Source organism: Galeopterus variegatus, unplaced genomic scaffold, assembly GCF_000696425.1.
Source record: "Galeopterus variegatus unplaced genomic scaffold, G_variegatus-3.0.2 Scaffold1271, whole genome shotgun sequence".
Classification (NCBI taxonomy): Eukaryota; Metazoa; Chordata; class Mammalia; order Dermoptera; family Cynocephalidae; genus Galeopterus; species Galeopterus variegatus.
Genome location: NW_007727382.1, coordinates 187,573 through 208,672, shown reverse-complemented (window position 1 = coordinate 208,672; position 21,100 = coordinate 187,573). Strand labels below are relative to the sequence as shown.

The 21,100-nt window shown below is 36.9% G+C and overlaps 1 protein-coding gene across 1 annotated transcript in view; it reads left to right on the top strand.

The window, feature by feature from the left end:
* The first annotated feature begins 4,664 nt into the window (after positions 1–4,664).
* ALG6 (ALG6, alpha-1,3-glucosyltransferase) overlaps positions 4,665–21,100 on the top strand; it is a 54,587-nt gene continuing 38,151 nt past the window's right edge. The window contains 2 exon segments of the mRNA XM_008575993.1: positions 4,665–4,746; positions 17,690–17,774. Of these exon segments, the coding sequence (XP_008574215.1) occupies positions 4,665–4,746; positions 17,690–17,774 (167 nt within the window).

Sequence of the window (21,100 nt, the reverse complement as noted above, 5' to 3'; positions counted from 1 at the left end):
GTGGCCGCCCCTCCCCTTACGCTCGGCGGGCTCGCCCCCGAGCCGGGCGCGCGGGCGGTGCGCGAGCACGCGAGGGAGGAAGGCCGGAGGGACTCCGCCGCGGGGGCGAGCGCGCAGGCGCTTTGCCGGCACCCGCTGCAGGCGCGAATCCCGACGGCCGGCGGACGGCGTGGTAAGAACCGGGGATCCTGGGGGTTCTGGACACCGGGCTAGTGTGGGGAGGCGCTGGTGGCTCGCGACGCGCCTCGAGCCTGCGCGGAGCTGGCGCCCCGGCTCCCGGATCCGCTCCACTTCCAGGGACGGGAGGCGAGGCCTCCCCAGCCCAGCGTGCAGGGTCGCTTGGGGGTCTGGGGAAGGGACACAGTGTTGGTGGTGGTGCCTCCTGGCCGGAGCTATCCTACGGGTCTGGCCCGCGGAGAAAGGGAGGAGAAACGTCAGGAGGGGTCCCTATTGCCAAATGTGCTCACCCGGAATAGCTGCAGTTCTCTGGGTGTTATGTCCGCCGTGGGGCAAGGACCTTCAGACTAAAGGGAACACAGTCGGCTCTGGGACGTGGACGGCCGACTTTTCTTTTGTCTCGATGCACCCTCAAGACAAAATAGGACGGAAAGCTCCTCTGCCGCCTGCGTGGCAACTTCATGCCGTATGGATGGGTTAGAAAGTTACTGCTTTACAGGTGGAAAACGTCAGGAAGAATCCTTTTTACTGTGAAAGAAGAGAGCAGTTAACAAGTCTCACATGGTATCTAACCACAAGGACTCAGTAAAATTAAGTACCTCTCCTCTTCACACACACACACACATCTCCATTCAGCAAATACTGCATGGGTACCTGCTTTCTACCAACACTGTTCTAAATGCGGGGAGCAGAGTATCGACTAAGACAGGAGGACCCCTGCTCACATGGAGCTTCAATTAAAGTTGACAAATAAATGTAATTTCCTTTTATACTTTTTTATTGGAATATAACATCCGTACAGAAAAACACTGTACACAAATCATAAATTGTAACTTGCTGATTTATTACAAAGTAAGTATGTCTTTTAACCATCACTCAAATCAAGAAACAACATTCACAGCATCTCAGAAGACCTCCCTGGAGATCCTCCCAATCACCATCCCTTCTTTCGTCCCCCAAAGTAATCTCTTTCCTGATTTCTAACACCTTACATTAGTTCTGCCTATTTATGAGACTTTTATGGAACCACATGCTATATATATTCTTTGTTGTCTAGCTTTTTTTACTTAATATTATGTGTGTGAGATTGTTCCATGTTGTGTCAAAATATAGTTTCTGATAGTGAAAAGAGGAAGAAAACTAAAGGAGGTAATGCTACAAACATTAAAGGGAGGAAACTAGTAGAGAGGTCAGATATGATATTTAAGAGGGGATAACTTAAGATATAACATGAATGACAGAAGATTAGCCAGTGAGCTGGGTTAAGAGCATTCCAAGCAGAGGGGACAGAAGTGGAAAGGAAATGATAGAGGAATGAACTTGACAGGTTCTAGGAAGAGAGGGAAGACTGGGAAAGTGGGAGGAGATGAAGTTGGAGAGGCAGGCAGGGGTTAGATAGTAGAGGGTCTTGTAGCTGGGGTTTTTAGATTTTATTCTAAGTGTAACACATGTAGCAAAAGATGTTTTTGATGTCCTTTAGCTTCTAGCATAAACCATTTGTGGAGGATGGGAAGTCCTATCCATTTTACTCATTATATTAATCCATTTCTGTTGCTTATAACAAAATACCCGAAACTGGGTATTTTATAAAGAAAACAAAATTTATTGCTTACAGTTTCTGAGGCTGGAAAGTCCAAAGTACAGGGAACACAGCTGGTGAAGGCCTTGGCGGTGGCAACAGTGACAGCAGGGTATCACAATGCAAAAATGGTGGATCAGAGAGAGAGGCTAACCTCATTCACTCTCTTTCAAAGCCCTTCAAATAGAGAGGCTAACTTCATTCACTCTCCTTCAAAGCCCTTCAGACCATGCCCATGACCACAATTTTTAATCCGTTCACTACACTATGGTCCTACAATCTAGTCACTTCTTCAAGGCCCCCACCTTTCAATTACCATAATAGGATTTCCCACCCTCAGCAGTTCCAGTGGGAATTAATTTGGGGGGGGGACATTCAGCCCAAGGCACTCATCAAAGAAGCCCAACAAGTGTGGCAGTACTAGGAAGCCATTCGAAATTGGGGGAACAACATGTGGGGAGACCAAACCTTCTTTTGTATTGTCACTATTTTTATTAATTAAGACACACAATTTTCTTCCAAAGTCAGATTTAGAAGAAGCATCAGAATTAGACATCTATTCTCACACTCTACAAATATTACTGTCAAGTAGTGGCTCGGCTTCTGTTTGAACCTGTTAAAGAGGAACTCCCTTCTCAAGAAGAAGCTCATTTTGTTTTTGGACAGCTCTAATTGTTAGAAACGTTTTCTAATATTTAATTAAAATGCCGTGTCATTGATCATCAGTTCTAGGTCCACATAGAACTAATAATCGTCATCAGTTATCTGTTGCCTCCCATTCGGTACACATGCAGTTGATTTTTTTTTCTTCTCACATTTAAGTGCAGGACTTTGAATTCATGTAAATTTATCTCTTATGGTTTCTGGAGTTAGATTTGGTTCATCCATAGATGCTGTCCATCTTCTTGGATTTGATTTCTTCATCTGTCTGTTAGTTATCCCTTCCACCGTTGTGCTCTTAACAAACTTGATCAGCATGGTATCAGTTAAGCATTATATTCTTTATAAGTGTTATTGGTAGTCTTTTTTTTTTTTTTTTTTGGCGGCTGGCCGGTATGGGGAATCTGAACCCTTGACCTCGGTGTTACAACACTGCAGTATGGCCAGCTGAGCTAATTGGTCAGCCCTGGTAGTCTTACTTTTGTTACTTAAGGTTCCTGGGGAAGTACGTACATATGTTTACCTGCAACTGTGGACCCTTAACTTGGTCATATTCATGATTTAAATTTCCTTGGTAGAATATTAGTTAGGCTATGTTTTCAAATCCGAGAATTAGCGTTTGTATAATAGATTTTAAACATAATATCTCAGCAGAAAATAGAGTGTTGTATTGCAATTCTGGAATATACAGTGCAGCATGTTGATGAAAGGGGCTTTTCGACTTAGAGTACAAGAGAATTCAAATAGTTTATAATGGCCTGTAACCTGTGTCAAATCCAGAATTGATATCAGAAAGTGATTTGATTTGATTTTTTCTTTTATCTTGCTCTATGATAGAAGTAAGTTCCAGTGAATAGTGAAAGTATTGAAGGTGAATGTAGCAGAAGGGAGGAAAGAGAAAAGGAATTTATATAATCCAAATTTGAATAATGGAGCTACATAGCTTCCTAAATGCTTTGAGTCATTCTACCTGATTGAGATGCTAGACTTTTTACTTCTTTTTTTTTTTTTTTAATTCCTTTTTGTCTTTTTTACTGACCGGTAATGGGATCGCAACCCTCGGTGTCGCGTCCGCACCGGGGACCGGCAACAGGATCGCAACCCTCGGTGTTGCGACCACACTGCGCTCAGCCAGTGAGCAGGAACCGGTCTCCACATGGGATCCGAACCCTCGGCGGGAGCGCCGCCATGCTCCCAAGCAGTGCACTCTCCAGTGCGCCACCGGGCCGGCCCTAGACTTTTTACTTCTGAAGTTGTCCCTTGATGTTTTCTTTTAAGTAAGCAAATAATTTTAGCCCAAGGGGCAGAATGTGCCAATTTGCCCCTCAATTTTTCAGTTGATTTATTAATTATATTCTTCTGAATGTATTTAAATTAAAGTATATCCTGTAGTTATAATGGCCTATCATTTTTCAAACAGAAGAGGAGGTTTACTTGTAAACCTCCAACCTGAGGTAAAAAGTGAAAGAAAAAATAACATGTAAATAGTTAATTAAGTTTCACTGCTTTTGTATTTTCTCTTAAGATTTGGGGCTATTCTTACTGATTTTTGCAAAGGTTGATTTCTCTAAGATTGAAGGTTGGTGTGGTTAGTGCAAGTCTATTTTGAAAGGAAAGAAGTAATAGCCAAACCATAGAAAATACTTTAGTGGAAGTCTTCCCAAACTACATTATGAAGATAAAATTCCTCTTTCTGTACCAAAGATAATTTACCCCTTTGTCTACCTTTGCAGTCTTATATTTATCTGCAGGTAAATGTGCTCTAGATAGAATTATCTGTGCTACTATCTACATGTCTGTGTTGTTCTTCTCTCAGAAATATTCCCTTGTGAGGGCAAATCCTTACCATACCTTTAGACACTTTGAGTCCCATTTAATAGGAGAGCTACCTTTTGAGGTATTTCCCAGCTAGAGGACTAGGGAATAAGGAACTTTAGACTACCTCTTTCCATCCATATTCCCCCAACTCCTTCCCCAATTCTCTATCTTTCTCCTTGGTTTAATGGGTTTATTGTTACAGGTACTGTGCTAAGCTAAATCTTGGTATCTTTTTTCCTCCCTAGGCTACTTCTTCATAGACATAATCAACTTTTGACTTTTTGGAAATGAAGTATCATTAAAATTCTCTCAAACTCCTAATTCCAAAGAAGATATAACATTTCTCTGAACAAGAAAAGAAGTGACTGCCTGCGTGTTAAAAGTACTCTGGCACTGGTCCTATTTTTTTTCTCCCTGAATTCGAAGAACTATGGAAAAATTGTACTTGATGACAGTAGTGGTCTTGATAGGACTAACAGTACGGTGGGCAATTTCTCTTAATTCTTATTCAGGTAATACATTTTTACTGTTTAAAAGATAGGTAAATATTCTTTGAATAGGTTTTTTTTTGTATTTTATTGTTTGGTTTTTTGTGGGGAACAGTTTATAGGTTTCTGACTGGGACAGAGAAGAATTTCAGACTTTACTTGTATGGTCAAGAAAATACTTTTTAAAACAATTTTTTAATTTTTAAAATATTCTTTATGAGAAAATACATTTAAACATCTAATTCTAATACAAAGAATATGTATAAGAGCTAAATGGAAGCATGAACTTTGTGATGTGAAAAAATAAAAATGTATTCTAGCCAGGAAGATGACAAATTGACAAACAATTATGTATTAGACATTGACGAGAGAAATGAGCTTGTGCTTTAAGGGGGAAGCAGAGTAAAAGGAGGCTTTTTTTTTTTTCTTTAGGACATATTACTAGAATGGAAGGAAGAGACCAGTGGAGAAGAATAAGATTGGGAATGAGGGAGGGGGAATTGATGGAGTATCATTCTGGAGACTGTGGGGATGGGGATAAAATTGAACTCTGCAGTATTTATTTAGCACTTCTCATGTTCCATGCACTGTGTACTACCTGTTAGAAATGTTAGGCAAATATCCAATACTCAAGGGGCTAACAGTTTAAAAATAAGTAGTCACAATATCATGTGATGGTTATATATGTATGAGGTGCAAAGGTAACAGTAGAAAAGTGAATGATCAGGACACATTAGAGAAGACTTCAGAGATGTTTGAGTTCAAGGTTTGAAGAATAAGTTGGAATTTGCTAGGCAAATGTAGTGGGGTAAATATTCTAGAGAACAGGAACATGTGCAAAAGATATGTTGCAGCTGGCTGATAATACCTAGATCAAGGGTTTGGATCCTTTTACTGGCCAGCTACCCAAAAAAAACCCCAACCAAACAAAAAGATATGCATGTTGATTCCCAGAAGAAAACAAAAAACAAACAAAAGATAAGGTAGCCTCAGAGAGCATGGTTATAAGTATGCAGTATTGGAGTAGCAGAAAAAGAAGGAACAAAAGGGATGGGGAGGGAGTGTCTGGAGATTTGGTTATACAATTGGCTAAGCAAATTATTTGGTTGTAGAAAAATAACTTATGGTAGTGAAAAAGGATTGTAGGAAAAAGAAGTTGGAGGTAGAGAGACAAATGAGACAATAATAATAGCAGGAAGAGCTACTAGTTTTTGAGTATTTATGATACTCTGGACACTATATTCTTTAGTACTTGGTACTAAAGGCAATATCTCTAATTTACAAATGAAAAGTGAGACAACCAATAAATGACAATTGGGATTCAAATATAGTTGTATTTGATTCCAAAGTCAGAGCTTTTATGACTCTGCTCTGTGGCTTCTGAGAAAGAAGAGGGCTTGAACTTCAGCAGTTGAAAGATGGAGGGATGGCCGGCTAGCTCAGTTGGTTAGAGGGTGGTGTAATGACACCATGGTCAAAGGTTTGGATCCCTACTGGCCAGCTGCTAAAAAAAAAGATGGTGAAATGAATTTGAGGAATACTGAGACAGTAAAATTACTTGTATTTAGCAGTAAACTTGAGCCCAAATCTTTCACCTGTTAGCTGCCCAATCTTGGGGAAGTTATTTAATCTCCCTGAGCCCCAGGTACCTCTTTTGCATGGTGGGGGTATTAATATGTACTTTAACAGGGTCGTTGTGAGGATTATTGTGATAATACATATAGTTTTTTTTTTGTAATAATATAGGAATATAATCAGTGAATTTATGGTTTTTAACTCTTATTTGATCTTCACATCAGATCATTTAAGCCCAAAATATTTATTAAGTTTCTGCTGTACAGCAAAAATAGGTCTTGCTCATGATCAAGTCTTTAGGGTGACCAAGAATAATAAATTGTATCTTCTCTAGAGAAGTTCACAGCCTAGTGGGTAGGGCGGACATGTAAATATATAGTACATTAAAATGTAGTGTATTATTGCTGTACAGCAAAAATAGGTCTTGCTCATGATCAAGTCTTTAGGGTGACCAAGAATAATAAATTGTATCTTCTCTAGAGAAGTTCACAGCCTAGTGGGTAGGGCGGACATGTAAATATATAGTACATTAAAATGTACTGTATTATTGGGCCGGCCCGGTGGCGCACTGGATAGTGAGCCGCTTGGGAAGCGCGGCAGCGCTCCTGTCCGAGGGTTCGGATCCCACGTACAGACCGGCTCCCGCTCACTGGCTGAGCGAGGCGCGGGAGCAACGCCGAGGCTTGCGATCCCGTCGCCGGTCCCCGGTCCGGTACGGGGGCAACACTGAGGGTTGCGATCCGTTGCCGGACACGGAAAAAAAAACAAAAAAAAAAAAAAAAAAATGTAGTGTATTATAAACAGAGTAGATTGGGAACACGAGACTTAATTCAGTTGAGAAAACTTAGAGTGTAACATTTAAGTTTGTTCTCAAATAGAGCAGAGGATTTTACTAGGCAGAAGAAAAGGTGAGAAGAGTACTCCAGTAAGAGGAAATAGCACGGACAAAGGCCAAGTTCTCTGAGGAATGGTGAGGATGTAAGTGTGAGTGGAACACAGGGTGCATGGTAAGATGGAGATGTGGTGGTAGGGGAGGTGGTAGAAATAAACTGGGACCGTACTGTGAGCCAAACTAGCACGTGAGGGTTTTAACCTTTGGGCTACAGAGGTTTTTAAGCAGGGAGGTCGCATGATCAGATGTTTTTACTTTTTAAAGACAACTGCAGGCAGCTGGGAGAGACTGATGGTAGGAAGACCACACTGGCAGTGTCTATGAGCATTTTAGTCATATAAAAAAGGGTGCGTTTTGAGAGAGTTTGGCCAGAGACATAGGAACACATAAATCCATCTTCAGTTGGTCACAGAGAACACTTTTATTACTAGAGTTAGGCTCTGGCTTCATACTCCAGTGCATCTCTCTGGTGAACTAGGCTGGGTCAATTGTAGGACTCCTTTTTTTTTTTTTTGGCTAGAACCAAAGTAGTCAGGTTCTGTTTTGCTCAGTTTCTCTGGAAGCTCACGCCCAACCTCAGATCTAGAACAAAGCTATTGCAAAAGATGAACCAGAAAACATTTGCCCCAATTCCTAGAGCAAATTTTGTCTATATTACTCATTCTAAGCCTTTCTAGTGTCGAGGCAGTTCCAAAATGGGAGGGTTCCTGTTACTCCAGATCCTTCTTTCTGTAAAATCTGAAATAATATGTAAGATTGGAATTGTTTGTTCCTTGGGTGCTTGGTAGAATTTCCTGGTAAAACTATTTGGGCCTGAAATTTTCTTCATGGGCAAATATTTAACTGGTGATTTAATTTCTTTAATGGTTATAGGACTGTTTGGACTTTCTATTTCTTCTTGAATTATTTTTGTAATTTATATTTTTCTAGGAATTTGTTCATTTCACCTGTTTTAAAATGTGTTGGAATAAAATTATTCGTAATTTTTTTTTTTTAATCTCTTCTGTATTAATGGCTATAGTTCCATTTTCATTTCTTATATAATTAATGTTGTTTCATTAAAAAAATAAGTTTTATTAGAGGTTAATTGATCTTAGTATTTTCAAAGAAGAAATTTGAGCTTTGCTGATACTCTCAGTGGTATGTCTGGGTTTGTTCTTTAACTGCTAAATTGGATGCTTTAGCTCCTTAAGTTTCTTTTTTTTTAAAAAAATAGATGACCGGTAAGGGGATCTTAACCCTTGACTTTGTGTTGTCAGCACCATGCTCTCCAAGCGAGCGAACCAGCCATCCCTATGTAGGGGTCTGAACCCGTGGCCTTGGTGTTATCAGCACCACACTCTCCCAAGTGAGCCACGGGATGGCTCTAGCGCCTAAAGTTTCAATCTCTCTTTTCTTTTTTCTTTTTTTAATTCCCCTCCACGAGGAATCTCTTCTTTTCTAATAAAATCACTTAAGCTATAAATTTCCTTTAACATACCACCGCACAAGAAATATTTTCTAATTTCTATTCTGATTACTACTTTGACTCATAAGTTATTTAGAAGTATGTTTAAAATTTTGTAAATACGTAGGTTTAAAAATTATCTTTTTGGTATTTTTAATTTAATTGCATTTTTGAGAGAGAATCTTTTCATGGTACTAATTCTTTGAAATGTGTTGACACTTGGGCTTATTTGGTCAATTTTTAAAAATGTTCTGGGTGTGCTTGAAAAGAATGTGTGTTCTCTAGTTTAATGCTCTGCATATTCATTATCTCAGTATTATTGTCTTGATGCAATTTTTTATATTCTTACTGATTTTTGCCCAATTGATCTAGCAGTTATTGAGAGAGCTGAAGTTTATCTTTGTAGTTTTGTTAATTTTTGTTTGTATATTTAGTATACTAGGTGATTTAGAATTTTTTTCCTTATGATTTGAACTTCATGACATCACTGTTGTGTCCCTGTTGATTTATAGTAATGCTTTTGTCTTAAAGTCTGTTTTCTGTAAAATTAATATAGCTTTACTAATTTTCTTTAATTTAGTTTTTTCTTATATCTTTTTCTGTCCTTTTATTCTCTGCCCTATGTTTAGATCTGTCTAACTAATTCCCCTCCCCAGTTCTGCTTTCTCTCTTCTACTGGTTTGGAAGCTATACTTTATTTTGTTCTTTCAGGGCTTAGTCTGGAGCTTTTCAGATATATATTTAACTCAAAGTCTAAAATTAATACTTCTGTTCTCACTGAACAATGCAAGGACCTTAGAATGTTTTAATCACAGTTACAAATCCTTACTTCCCAAATTAAAATGTTGTTGTCTAGAATTTAAGTTTTTTCATGATTTTTAATCCTATGAATCAGACATTAGTGCTGTGTTTTCTACATTAATATTTATTTAGGGCTGACCCCGTGGCACACTCGGGAGAGTGCGGCGCTGGGAGTGCAGTAGTGCTCCCGCCGCGGGTTCGGATCCTATATGGGGATGGCCAGTGCGCTCACTGGCTGAGCAAGGTGCGGGCGACACCAAGCCAAGGGTTGCGATCCCCTTACTGGTCACCATAAATAAATAAAAATATTTATTTAGTTTCACCATGTTTATCATTTTCTGTTCACCCTTCCTTCTTACATATTATGTCTTCTTTTGAGATTATTTTCTTTCTTCCTGAAGTACATCTTTGGGAAGGTTTTTTAATGAGGGTCTGCTGGTAGCAAACTCAAGTTTTTTCTGAAAATGTCTTTATTTTGCTTTTTTTTTTTTTTTTTGTCCTTTTCGAGACCGGCTGCACCGCACTCAGCCAGTGAGCGCTGTGAGTGCACCAGTCATCCCTATATAGGATCCGAACCCGCGGCGGACCCAGCGCCACACTCTCCCGAGCGCGCCACGGGCTCGGCCCTTTATTTGTCTTAAAATTTTGCTGGGTATGGAGTTCTGTGTTGGTGGTTATTTTCTCTTAATATTTTGAAAGTCTCATTTCATTGTCTTTTAGTTTCTGTTGTTGATGTTCAGACATTATCATTTTAATTGTTATTTCTTTGTAGGTCATTTGTCTCTTCTTTCTTGCTGCAGTTTCACTATGATGTATCTAGGTGTACATATTAAAAACATTTATCATCTTAGCATTTTCTGGGATTTCTGTCTCTAGGGAATGGTATCCTCTGTAGAAACTTCTCAGCCCCTGTCTCTTCTCATTCCTTTTCTTCCTTGTAGAAGACCTTTGGTTAGATATACAGTCATATGTCACTTAACGATGGGGATATGTTCTGAGAAATGTGTCCTTAGGTGATTTTGTCATGCAGATATCATAGAGTGTACTTACACAAACCTAGATGGTATAGCCTACTACACACTTAGGCTATATGACATAGCCATTATATCTCGTCGGTCCACTTTCGTATATGTGGTCTGTCATTGACCAAAATGTTGTTACGTGGTGCATGACTTTATGTCAGATCTTTGGTCATTTATTAATTCAAGAGATATGTATAGGGCACTCACTATGTGCCAAGGGCTGGTAATGTAGCAGAGAATAAAATAGATAACAGTCTTTTCCCTTCATTGGCTTTATACTTCTCAGTTATTTTTCAAATGTCTTTCTTTTCTATTCTCCTGTGCAATTCTTAATAGATTTGTTAGATCTTTTCATTGTATCCTCTGTGTCTCATAATCTCTTACATTTTCTATCTCATTATTTCTTCATATTGCTTTCTGTATAATCATCACATCTGCCTTCTTGTTCACTACTTTTCTCTTCAGCTGTGTTTAATCTGTTTTTTAACTGTCCACTGAGTTTTAAAATTTCAGTTACTATATTTTTTATTTCCAAAATTTCTGTTTGGTTCCTTTTCAGATCTTTTCAATCATTTCTGATAGTCTCTTGTTCCTTCGACATACTTTCAAATGTCTTCTTTTATATCTTTATACAGATTAACTATGTTTATTTTATATTCCCTATCTAAAAATTCTAATATCTGCAGTCTGATTTTGTAGCCTTTCGTTTCTGCTGACTCTAGCTTATGGTATTTTGTTTCTTCATGAGTTTAGCGATTTTTTAAAAATTGTGAACATTCTTTGAGGACTTAGTTTGCTGTGCATTTCTTCATGGAAGGTTTGTGTTGCCTCCTGCTAAGCACATGGGGCACTAGTAGTAACAAAAGTCAAACCAAGTTGTCAACTGAAGGTTTCTTTGGGCCATATACTTGGTGTGAATTTAGGCCCCAAACTGGGCGAATGCGGGCTTATGGTTAGGGATTTTCAGTCTTTGCCCTTTTTCCTATACTACCAAGAGCCAAGGCAGACATAAGTACTATCTTCACCATCTGTCAAAGGCATTGTTTTTTTAAATCCTAGTAGAGGGTTCTCTGACCTTGAATTCCTACCTGTTCAGGCCCCAGGCTTTGTCTCCTTACCCATTACATAGGGCTCCTTAGCAGCCAGGCTATAGGCCACCAAAGATTATTGGATACCCTCAGGGCAAATGCTTACTTCTCTGTCTACACTTGTTTTTGTTTCTGGTCTCTAAGGAATTCTCTTATGTTACTGCTATACTGTTATATACTCTAATATTTCAGCACACATTAAAATTATATATGTATATTTGTAAAATTTATATAAATATAATATACATAGCAATATATATAATATATAAAGTTTATATATGAGGGATCTTCAAAAAGTTCATGGAAAAATAGAATTAAAAGATAATGTGAATCTTTCCATGAACTTTTTGAAGTACCCGCATATATAATATATATAACATAAATTATATGTATTTATTTACTGTTATCTGGAATTTTTACTGGAAGTGTTTTTTGGTCCCTCTGAGTCTGCTGTATTGCTGGAAACCTAAGTCCCATCTGTACTTTTAAAATTTCCACAGGTTATTCTGATGTTTTTGAAAGGTTGATATAGATGATAGTTGAGGCCAGGAGTTGAGGGATAGAAGTTCCAGGGTTGGGAGCATCTATAGTGCAGGAGGAAAACAGATTTAACCACTGATAACCTCCACAGAGAAGGGGGAATGATTAAAGGAGGATGAGAAGAAATCATGAGGTAGAATTAGAGCCTGGAAAGGTTGTTATTCTGGAAGCCAAGAAACCAGAGAATTTTAAGAAATAAAGACTGGCCAACAGTGTCAAAGTCTAGACATGTCAAGTAGGACAATCATTTAAAATAGACAAGAAATCTGTAGGAGGACATTTGAGCCTCTTCTTTGTCAGACTAATGAATCGAAGCAACTTTCAGGAAGTTTGTGAGTGAATGGAAGGAGGAAGGTGGTTTGGTAGCTGAAATGGGGGAAGAAGGGCTGAGGAAAAGCCCAATTTAAAGTTGTTACATAAAAATTAATGACTATTGGAGAAATGTGTAAAAAAATTTTAAAAATGATAGAATATTAAAAATAAATTCATTATATAAAACATGTAATTTATGTTACTTTTGCTTTCTATTCATAATTAGTCCATTGGAAAGTCATCCTCTTTCATTTCTGATCATAGTGATTATTTAGTTTGCAATCCTATATGTTGTCTTCTAATTTTTCCTCATGTCTTCTAATTTTGACAGATATGTTATTTTCTTGGAACTGTTTATGATGAGGTATTTTCTTGGAACTGTTTATGATGAGGTATTTTCTTGGAACTGTTTATGATGAAGTGAAGTTGGAAAGAAGTAAAATCAGTGTATAGGATAAAATAATACAAATTTAAAATTACACTATTTCAGTATTGCTGGTGTATATAATCAAATGCTTAATGGAAATTCAGAAGGGGACAATAAATATAATACTTTTCTGTGTCTGTAATTTACATCTACTATTAAACTAATGTTTCTCTTATGAAATCTGAGTTTACTCAGTTACTTTTCTCATCTCTAAAACAGGATTCCTGTTACTTATTTTAAACCTTGCTCTTAAGTTGTCACTAAGAAAGTCAACAGAAAGATTACTTTTGGATTACTGTATAAGAAAAGTACTGTTATTGCACATTAGTAGAATATTCATAGGTTTCTTTTATAGATGGCTATTATATGTTTTTGTTATTTTTCAGATAAGGAAAATAAAAAATGCTTAACACACACAAAAATGGTGATTCTGGGAGAGTCTTCAACCCCGTCATAAAGAATATAACATTTTTAGCATTTATATATGAAGAACTTCTGTCTTATGGGAGGCTGGGAGGATTAATATAACATTTATGATTCCCTTGAGATTTTTTTCTGCTCTGTTTATTAAAATACTTTTGTTTTTAACATGTTTTTTGCTTTTGCTTTATCTTATTTTAAGATTGTAATTAGGAAGTACTTGTACGAGATGAAAAATATCTTTTCTTTCTACCCTTCAGGTTCTCTACTGGGGCCCCTATAACAAAAGACAGATTAGCAAGAGAAAAAACCTACAAATTTATTTAATATAAGTTTTATGTTACAAGAAGCCTTCATAAGGAAATGAAGACCTGAAGAAATGGTTAAATCAGTGTTTTTATATGAGGTTTGATGAAGAGAGGAAAGTTGTAGTAAAAAATAGGACAAAAGGGGTATGACATAAGAATACATAACTGGGGAAATCTTGGCCAAGCCTGTTTGTTTTGGTTCTTCTGGGTATCCTTTTGTCTTTTGAGATAAGGAAGCCCCTTTCCTCTCGTTTTAGGGGAGGGACCTCTAACATGAGGGTCTCTTGGCCTCGTTCAGGGGAAGGCTAGAGAGTCACTCCTGCACCTGCTCTTTCTCAGATTCCTTCACCTTAAATATTCTTTATGCCATGGTGCCATATTTTAGGGTTGCATGTCCTGAACCCCCATCACACTCAAGTGCAGAAGCTCAGGTTAGCTTCTGTATGAATACTTCTACTAAAGTATTCATGCTTTATTCCTTTTTTGGAAATTCATATGTTATTTAGGCAAATTGCTTATGTATATTATTGTGATTTAAATTTTAAAAATTCATACCTGTTAAATTTTTAGAGCTGCTTATGTAGATTAATTTTCTCAGACCTAAAAACTATTGAATAAATATTGCCTGTTGCTTCTATTTTTATTTTATTTTTTATTTTTCTAAGTAATAGACCAGATAATTTCCATATCCCCTCCCGAACACAGACACAGTTTCTCCTATTACATTAGTGCAGTACATTTGTTACAGTTATGAACCAGTATTGACATATTATTATTAACTCTGGTTGGCTTTAGCTCAAGCAGTTACTTCCTCAGGCTGGATTTCCTACCTGTCTAATCACTACAGTAGGGTTCAAGACCTGTGGGTGCTTGTTGCTTTGAAACAATCCATGGGGAGCAGACAAATCTAATTTTAGTATTGATTGTTTATCATTTCTTGTACAGACTCACAATTCCTCAGTACTTGATCTAAGGTGTTACCAATGTCTTTAGAGCAAATAACAATGCTTCAACGCCTGAACCGAGGAAGGTTATTTTATTTTAATAATCTTTTTTTCCCCCGTAGCTGTATAGGCTCTCTGTGAGGAGAAGGTCATAGAGAATCAGTTTTTGCAACATATCAATAATTGTTAAAGTATGACTGTGTTCTATTAATTGCTTAGTTTCTCTCAACTTACCCATTCCTTGCTATTTGTAAGAACTTACACATTCTTGCCAGGAACATTCAAATGGGGATTTTACTGTAGAAAGTTTTAGCCAAATTCTCTTCTCTTAGAATGTTTAAAGTTTTAATATAAAGGCAATTAGCATGTATTTTTTTTTTTTTTTTTGACCAGTAAGGGGATCGCAACCCTTGGTATGGTGTGGTCCGCACCACGCTCAGCCAGTGAGCACTCTGGCCATCCCTATATAGGATCCGAACCCGCGGCCTCAGCACTACCAGCGCCGCACTCTCCCCAGTGAGCCACGGGGCCAGCCCAGCATGTATTGTTAATTGAAAAAACTACTTGTTCTTTAAATTCAAACAAAATTCTGAATAGTTCAACATTTAATAAAATGAACATTTAAGTGGTGCTTCAGCCTGTTTTCCTGAGACGCAATTGAAGCTCTGTAAATATATGTTAGTGTGTTTTCTTTATGTAATTCTGAATCTCATGTAGATGGATTTGTAGAATTAATCACTGTGGAAGGAATCCTTTTTGCCCTTCCCAAGTGAAGCTCCCATAGGTATAGTTGGGTTGTCCTTCTGGTTTGCTTTAAGGGCACTTTAGCAGTTTTAAAAACCTAAGTACTAATTTCATAGCCAGTGTCAGCTGAATTTATTGAAGTAGGTCAGACTCTGGATAGAAACTTGTTTCCCAACCCTAAAGAGAGTCATTATCCATTCTTCTATTTGTTAGAGAATGGTAATAAATTTTTCCACATTGACCACAAGTCTAGAGCAATTTCAGAAAATCTAGATAGTTGGATTTTTTTAGGTATAGAAGATTACTTAAGATGCTCTTTGACTTTTATTATCCCAGTGGATCAAAAACAAACAAAAAATAAAAATCAACTTTCTCCCCCCTAAAAGAGAAGCCATATTCAGTGCTTGTATTCTTTAAAATAGACACACACACACACACACATATACACCCCTATAAAATACACATGCAAAAATGCAGTTCATTCATTGGGGCATTCTTTTTGTTTGTTTTTTAAAAAATTTTTTGTAGATTTTTCGGTTATTTGTTTTGGTGGCTGGCTGTTATTGGAATCCAAACCCTTGACCTTGGTGTTACAACACGATGCTCTAACCAACAACAAGATAACTGGCCAGCCCCCTAAGAAAGTTTTTAATGTACTATATGCCAGGAATATGTTTCCTTCAAACTCTGGAAAATCAATTTATCTGTCTGTAGGAACGAAAATTTTTATTTGGGTAGCATTAAGAAATAGTATAGTCATATAATAAAACATACGGTACTAAAAGTATAAGTATTATGGCAAGTCTTTAATTAATTTTCAAAATGTTTTTCATTTGTAAGGGAAGGTTGGCTTCATGGAGGATTTGGGCTTTGAGATGATTCCTGAAGGTTGGATATGAGTTGATAGAAGAGATATATGAAATAGGGAGTAAGCAGCATGAACAGAGGCTTAGACTTTAAAAGTGCCAGACAGTAACTTAAGGATGTTTTTGGGCAAGAACCAATATATGGGCATCATGTTAAAGTCGTCTCGGTATAATTAATTGGAATGTTGCATTCCAGTAAGAAAATCAGGGACTCACAACTCAATTCTTTTGAGCTTAAAATCCTTGCAGTGTCACACATACTATATCAACATCCTTGCTGTTATCAATATTTAATGAACAAGACATTGTTCATTTTGAGAGACAGAGGGGTATGTGCGTATACGTGTGTGTGTATACTGTAGGTAGTTTCTTGCACCAATCACTCAATGTGTCTACGCTACAGAGATGTTAATCTGCTTTTTTCATGATTATCTCATAGTGGGAGTATTTCCTTGGATAGCGATTCTAGCATTTAAGGAATATTTGTATAATATAGGTGTTAAATGCAAGCAGTCTACTTAATGTAGCGTTCCAAAGCTGGAGAAAATGTGGGTTGGATTTCAGTGAATAATATGTCATTCTTCGATGTGGCACACCTTCCCAGTGGAGTAATGAGTATATTTGACTATATGTGATTTTCACCTTACCTGCTGATTTAAAAACCTGTGACTATACTGTACCTCTTTGACCCTTTTCATAATTTTGTGGTCAACTGCTAATTAAATAGTGAGTGGGTGTTTACTATTTAGTAAATGGAAATACCTTATATCATTTTCTGTGATTTAAGGATAATAACCTACTTAAGGTTGTAACACATTATAGAAAGGCGCTAAGAGCATGGATTATGGAGCTGGTCTGCTTCAATTTTTCCAGCTGTGAAGTGGAGATAATAATAATGCCCATTTCGTGGGGTTGTATTTGGTACAGAGTAGGCACGATCATGTGTTAATTATTAAAGGTCCATTATTCCTTGTTTGCAATTTTGAAATTAAAAAAATTAAACTACAAACCAACAGTTTTTATATAATGCATTTGACAGCAAAGCCTGACCTTACTAATGTCTTTGTAACATATAATCTGTTTTTGGTCTATACTTGACCTTAAGTTATTTATATTTAGTTTGTAAAATGCAGATATTCATTATTTTATATTTGTTGGACAGTATAGTTGACAGTCTTTCTCATGAAGTAAAAATACACTTGGATATATTATAATTAATTTTTAACTAAGTAATGTTAACAGTAGTTTTATTTATTAAATGTTTACTGTGTGCCAGACACCATACTGGGTATTTTATATCCATTGTCTTATTTATTCTAGTGGTCCTCTAGGTAGGTTGTATTGATCCTGTTTTTAATGTACTGAAGCTTAGGGAGGTTAAGTAATTTGCTCAACATCACACAGTCATTGTTTGCTAGCAGTGCTAGGATTCAGACCTCATCTCTCTGACATTTTCGGTAACTACTGTGTTCTTTCTCTAACCTACACTGCCTCTATAATTTAGAAAATTTTCATAAGGAAATAAAAATTACTGATATGCTAAAGTACATTGTTGTTTTGCTTTTTTACCTTTCAATTTAGGTGCTGGAAAACCTCCTATGTTTGGTGATTATGAAGCTCAGAGACACTGGCAAGAAATCACTTTTAATTTACCAATCAAACAATGGTATGGATAATTTTAACTTGATTTTATTCTCTCTTTTTTTTTTTTAAAGATGACAGGTAAGGGGATCTTAACCCTTGGTTTGGTGTTGTTGGTTGGTGAGTACCCAGTGAGCTAACCGGCCATCCCTATATGGGATCCGAACCTGTGGCCTTGGTGTGATCAGCATCACATTCTCCCGAGTGAGCCACAGGCTGGCCCTTTATTCCTTTTGATAGTTAATATAGGGGCCGGCCTGTGGCTCACTCGGTAGAGTCCGGTGCTGATAGTTAATATAGATTATTTGAAGATTTTAAAAGGAAAACATGCTATTTTCTTCATCTTGAGCATTCTCATCTCCTGCATACTGATGCCTCTTATATATTGCCTTGCATATTACAGGCCTGTCTTTGAAATTTCATAGTCCTGAAAGGTACCCATATATTCAGTCAGCTGGGATATACTGCTGAACTAGAACTTTGATAAAACACTATATGTCTTAGAAACTCCTCTGGACATAAACTGTGGAAATACCATCATGGGCTAAAAATATTTCTCCTCTCTTCCCTCATTCACTGCTTCTCTCACTAAAGATCACTATGATTATAGTTATAGGTAAAAACAGAGCCTTGGCAATAGTAGATGGCTAAATTTGTGGAGCTGAAAAGGGGACCAAAGGGAGAAGCCCGCAATAGTAGGACTTGTTTTCAACTCCGAAAAATTCACGTGTCATTTTATTGAATATATCTGGTAACAATTAATGACATTACTTATTGATGTACTGGATGGCTGGTAGATTGTTCTTTTAGAGACTGACTATATACACTGTTCATATTACTCTGTTGATTGCTTTGGTCACTGTTTTTATATAACTCCTTTATCAGAGAGTTTCATGCAAGAACTTTATATTGAACTTTCTATTAATAGGTTGGCTGTTACCTAGTAAGAGTTTGGAGTATTTCAAATAGAAGAGGAACCTGAAACACTCTAAATATCTCTTAGTAGGGGAATGATTAAATAAAGTATATTTTCCTCGTGTACATGTGCACATGTCTCTTTCTAGGTAGATTCCTAGAAGCAGAATCTCTAATGTAGATAGTTTTAATGGATATTAACACTAGGCTATCTCTTTCCATATAGCTTTACTAACACTTAATAATACCAGATTTCTAAAATTTGTATTTCCTTGAGTACTTGTAATGTTGAGCACCTTTTAATATACTTATTGATCATCATATTTCTTCTCAAACTTGCTTGTTCATATCTTTTCCCCATGTTTCTAATGGATCAATTATCTTTTTTGTAATAATTTGTAGGATTTTTAAATAAAGTTATATTAATTTTTCGTGCTCTGTAACAAATTACCACAAATGGTAATTACTTAAACATACATTTACTATTGTTAGTAAGTAACAATATTGTTACTGTTAGTAAATTAAACAATAGTAAATAGTTACTATTGTTAGAAAATTGCAGTTTCTTTAGGTCAGAGGTCGAGGCACAGCTTAGCAGGGTCTCAGAAGGCTGCAAGCCAGGTATCAGCTTGGCTGCAGACTTATCAGAGACTTGATTGGGGAAGGATCCATTTCCAAGTTCCCTCAGGTTGTTGGCAGAATTAATTTCCTTGCATCTGTAAGACTGAGGGCTTTGGTTTCTTGTTGGAAGCCACCCACAGCTCCTAGAGTTCGCTTGCAATTTCTTGACATGTGGCTGCTCTAATATGGTCACTTACGAAAACATAGCAGCTTGCTTCTTCAAAGTCAATGAGAGGGAGTCTGTCTAGCATATCCTCTAGTATGATAGAATCTCACATAGATGTAAAACTTAAGCACAAAAGTGACATCCTGTCACATTTACCATATTCTATTGGTTAGAAGCAAATCACAGGTCTCGCTCACACTCAAGGGGAGGAGGTTGTACATTCAGGGAACTGAATACCAGGAGATGGGATTCATGGGGATGACCTTAAACTCTGTCTGCCACAACAGTATTCTACATTTTAATCATTTTTCTTGTGTGTGTGTGTGTGTGTGTGTATGGGTGTATAAAGTAAACATCTTCCTGTCCTTTGAATTTTTCTTGTAGTGTCTTTTGCCATATACAAAATTTTACGTTTTGATGTATAGAAGTTTTTTGAACTAATCTTGCAACTTCTGTAACTTTGAAACTGTTCCAAGTTAAAAACTTTTTTAAAAGCAAAAATATCCATAATGACTGGATTTTATCTTAGAAAAAATTACAACTTGAAATTAATGGTCATATTCCTGAATGTAACTTTATAACTTGTGGCAGCCAATTTTTTTTTACTGACAAACATCCACTGAGATTACATGGGAATTCAGTGGGAAAATACATTTCAATGTATAAATAGTGTTTATACAACTTTTCAGGTATATCTAAAGTATATAAAGCGGGAGTATCAACTAGTTGCTTTGTTTTTACTTATAGATTTTGAAGCTTTACTTGAAACACTTTTTTTTTAAAGATGACCAGTAAGGGGATCTTAACCCTTGACTTGGTGTTGTCAGCCCCACGCTCTCCCAAGTGAGCCATGGGCCAGCCCTACATGAAACACTTTTAAGTTTTCTTTTTCCGTGCCTTTTTCTTATTTATGAATTTCCATAAGAATGGGGAACACAATTGTCCTATCATTTTTTCCTCCCAGTCCGAGTGACTTTATTGTTAGTATTTATCTTTGCATGCTTACATATTACCGTCAATGCCTCTTTTACTTATCCCCAGTGGATCTCAAGGTTAAAGTAAATGAAAAGTATCTTTTGTCTTATAAGAAGCTGTAAACCAAATCAAGTTGTATTGGTCAAAATGTGATCTTGAATTACTTGATGGTGTTTCCTTTGCTTTATCCATCCCAATAGTTTTGTGGCTAATGGCCAATCGAAACTGCTATTGAGCACTTACTTTGTGTCAGGCAGTAACTTAACAGATTTACATGTTTAACTTACTGCTTCAATAACTCTATGAGGCAGATACAATAAGACTATGCTTTTTTTTTTTTTTTTTTTTTTTTTTTTTTTTTTTTTTTTATTAATGGTCATATTCCTGAATGTAACTTTATAACTTGTGGCAGCCAATTTTTTTTTACTGACAAACATCCACTGAGATTACATGGGAATTCAGTGGGAAAATACATTTCAATGTATAAATAGTGTTTATACAACTTTTCAGGTATATCTAAAGTATATAAAGCGGGAGTATCAACTAGTTGCTTTGTTTTTACTTGTAGATTTTGAAGCTTTACTTGAAACACTTTTTTTTTAAAGATGACCATTAAGGGGATCTTAACCCTTGACTTGGTGTTGTCAGCCCCACGCTCTCCCAAGTGAGCCATG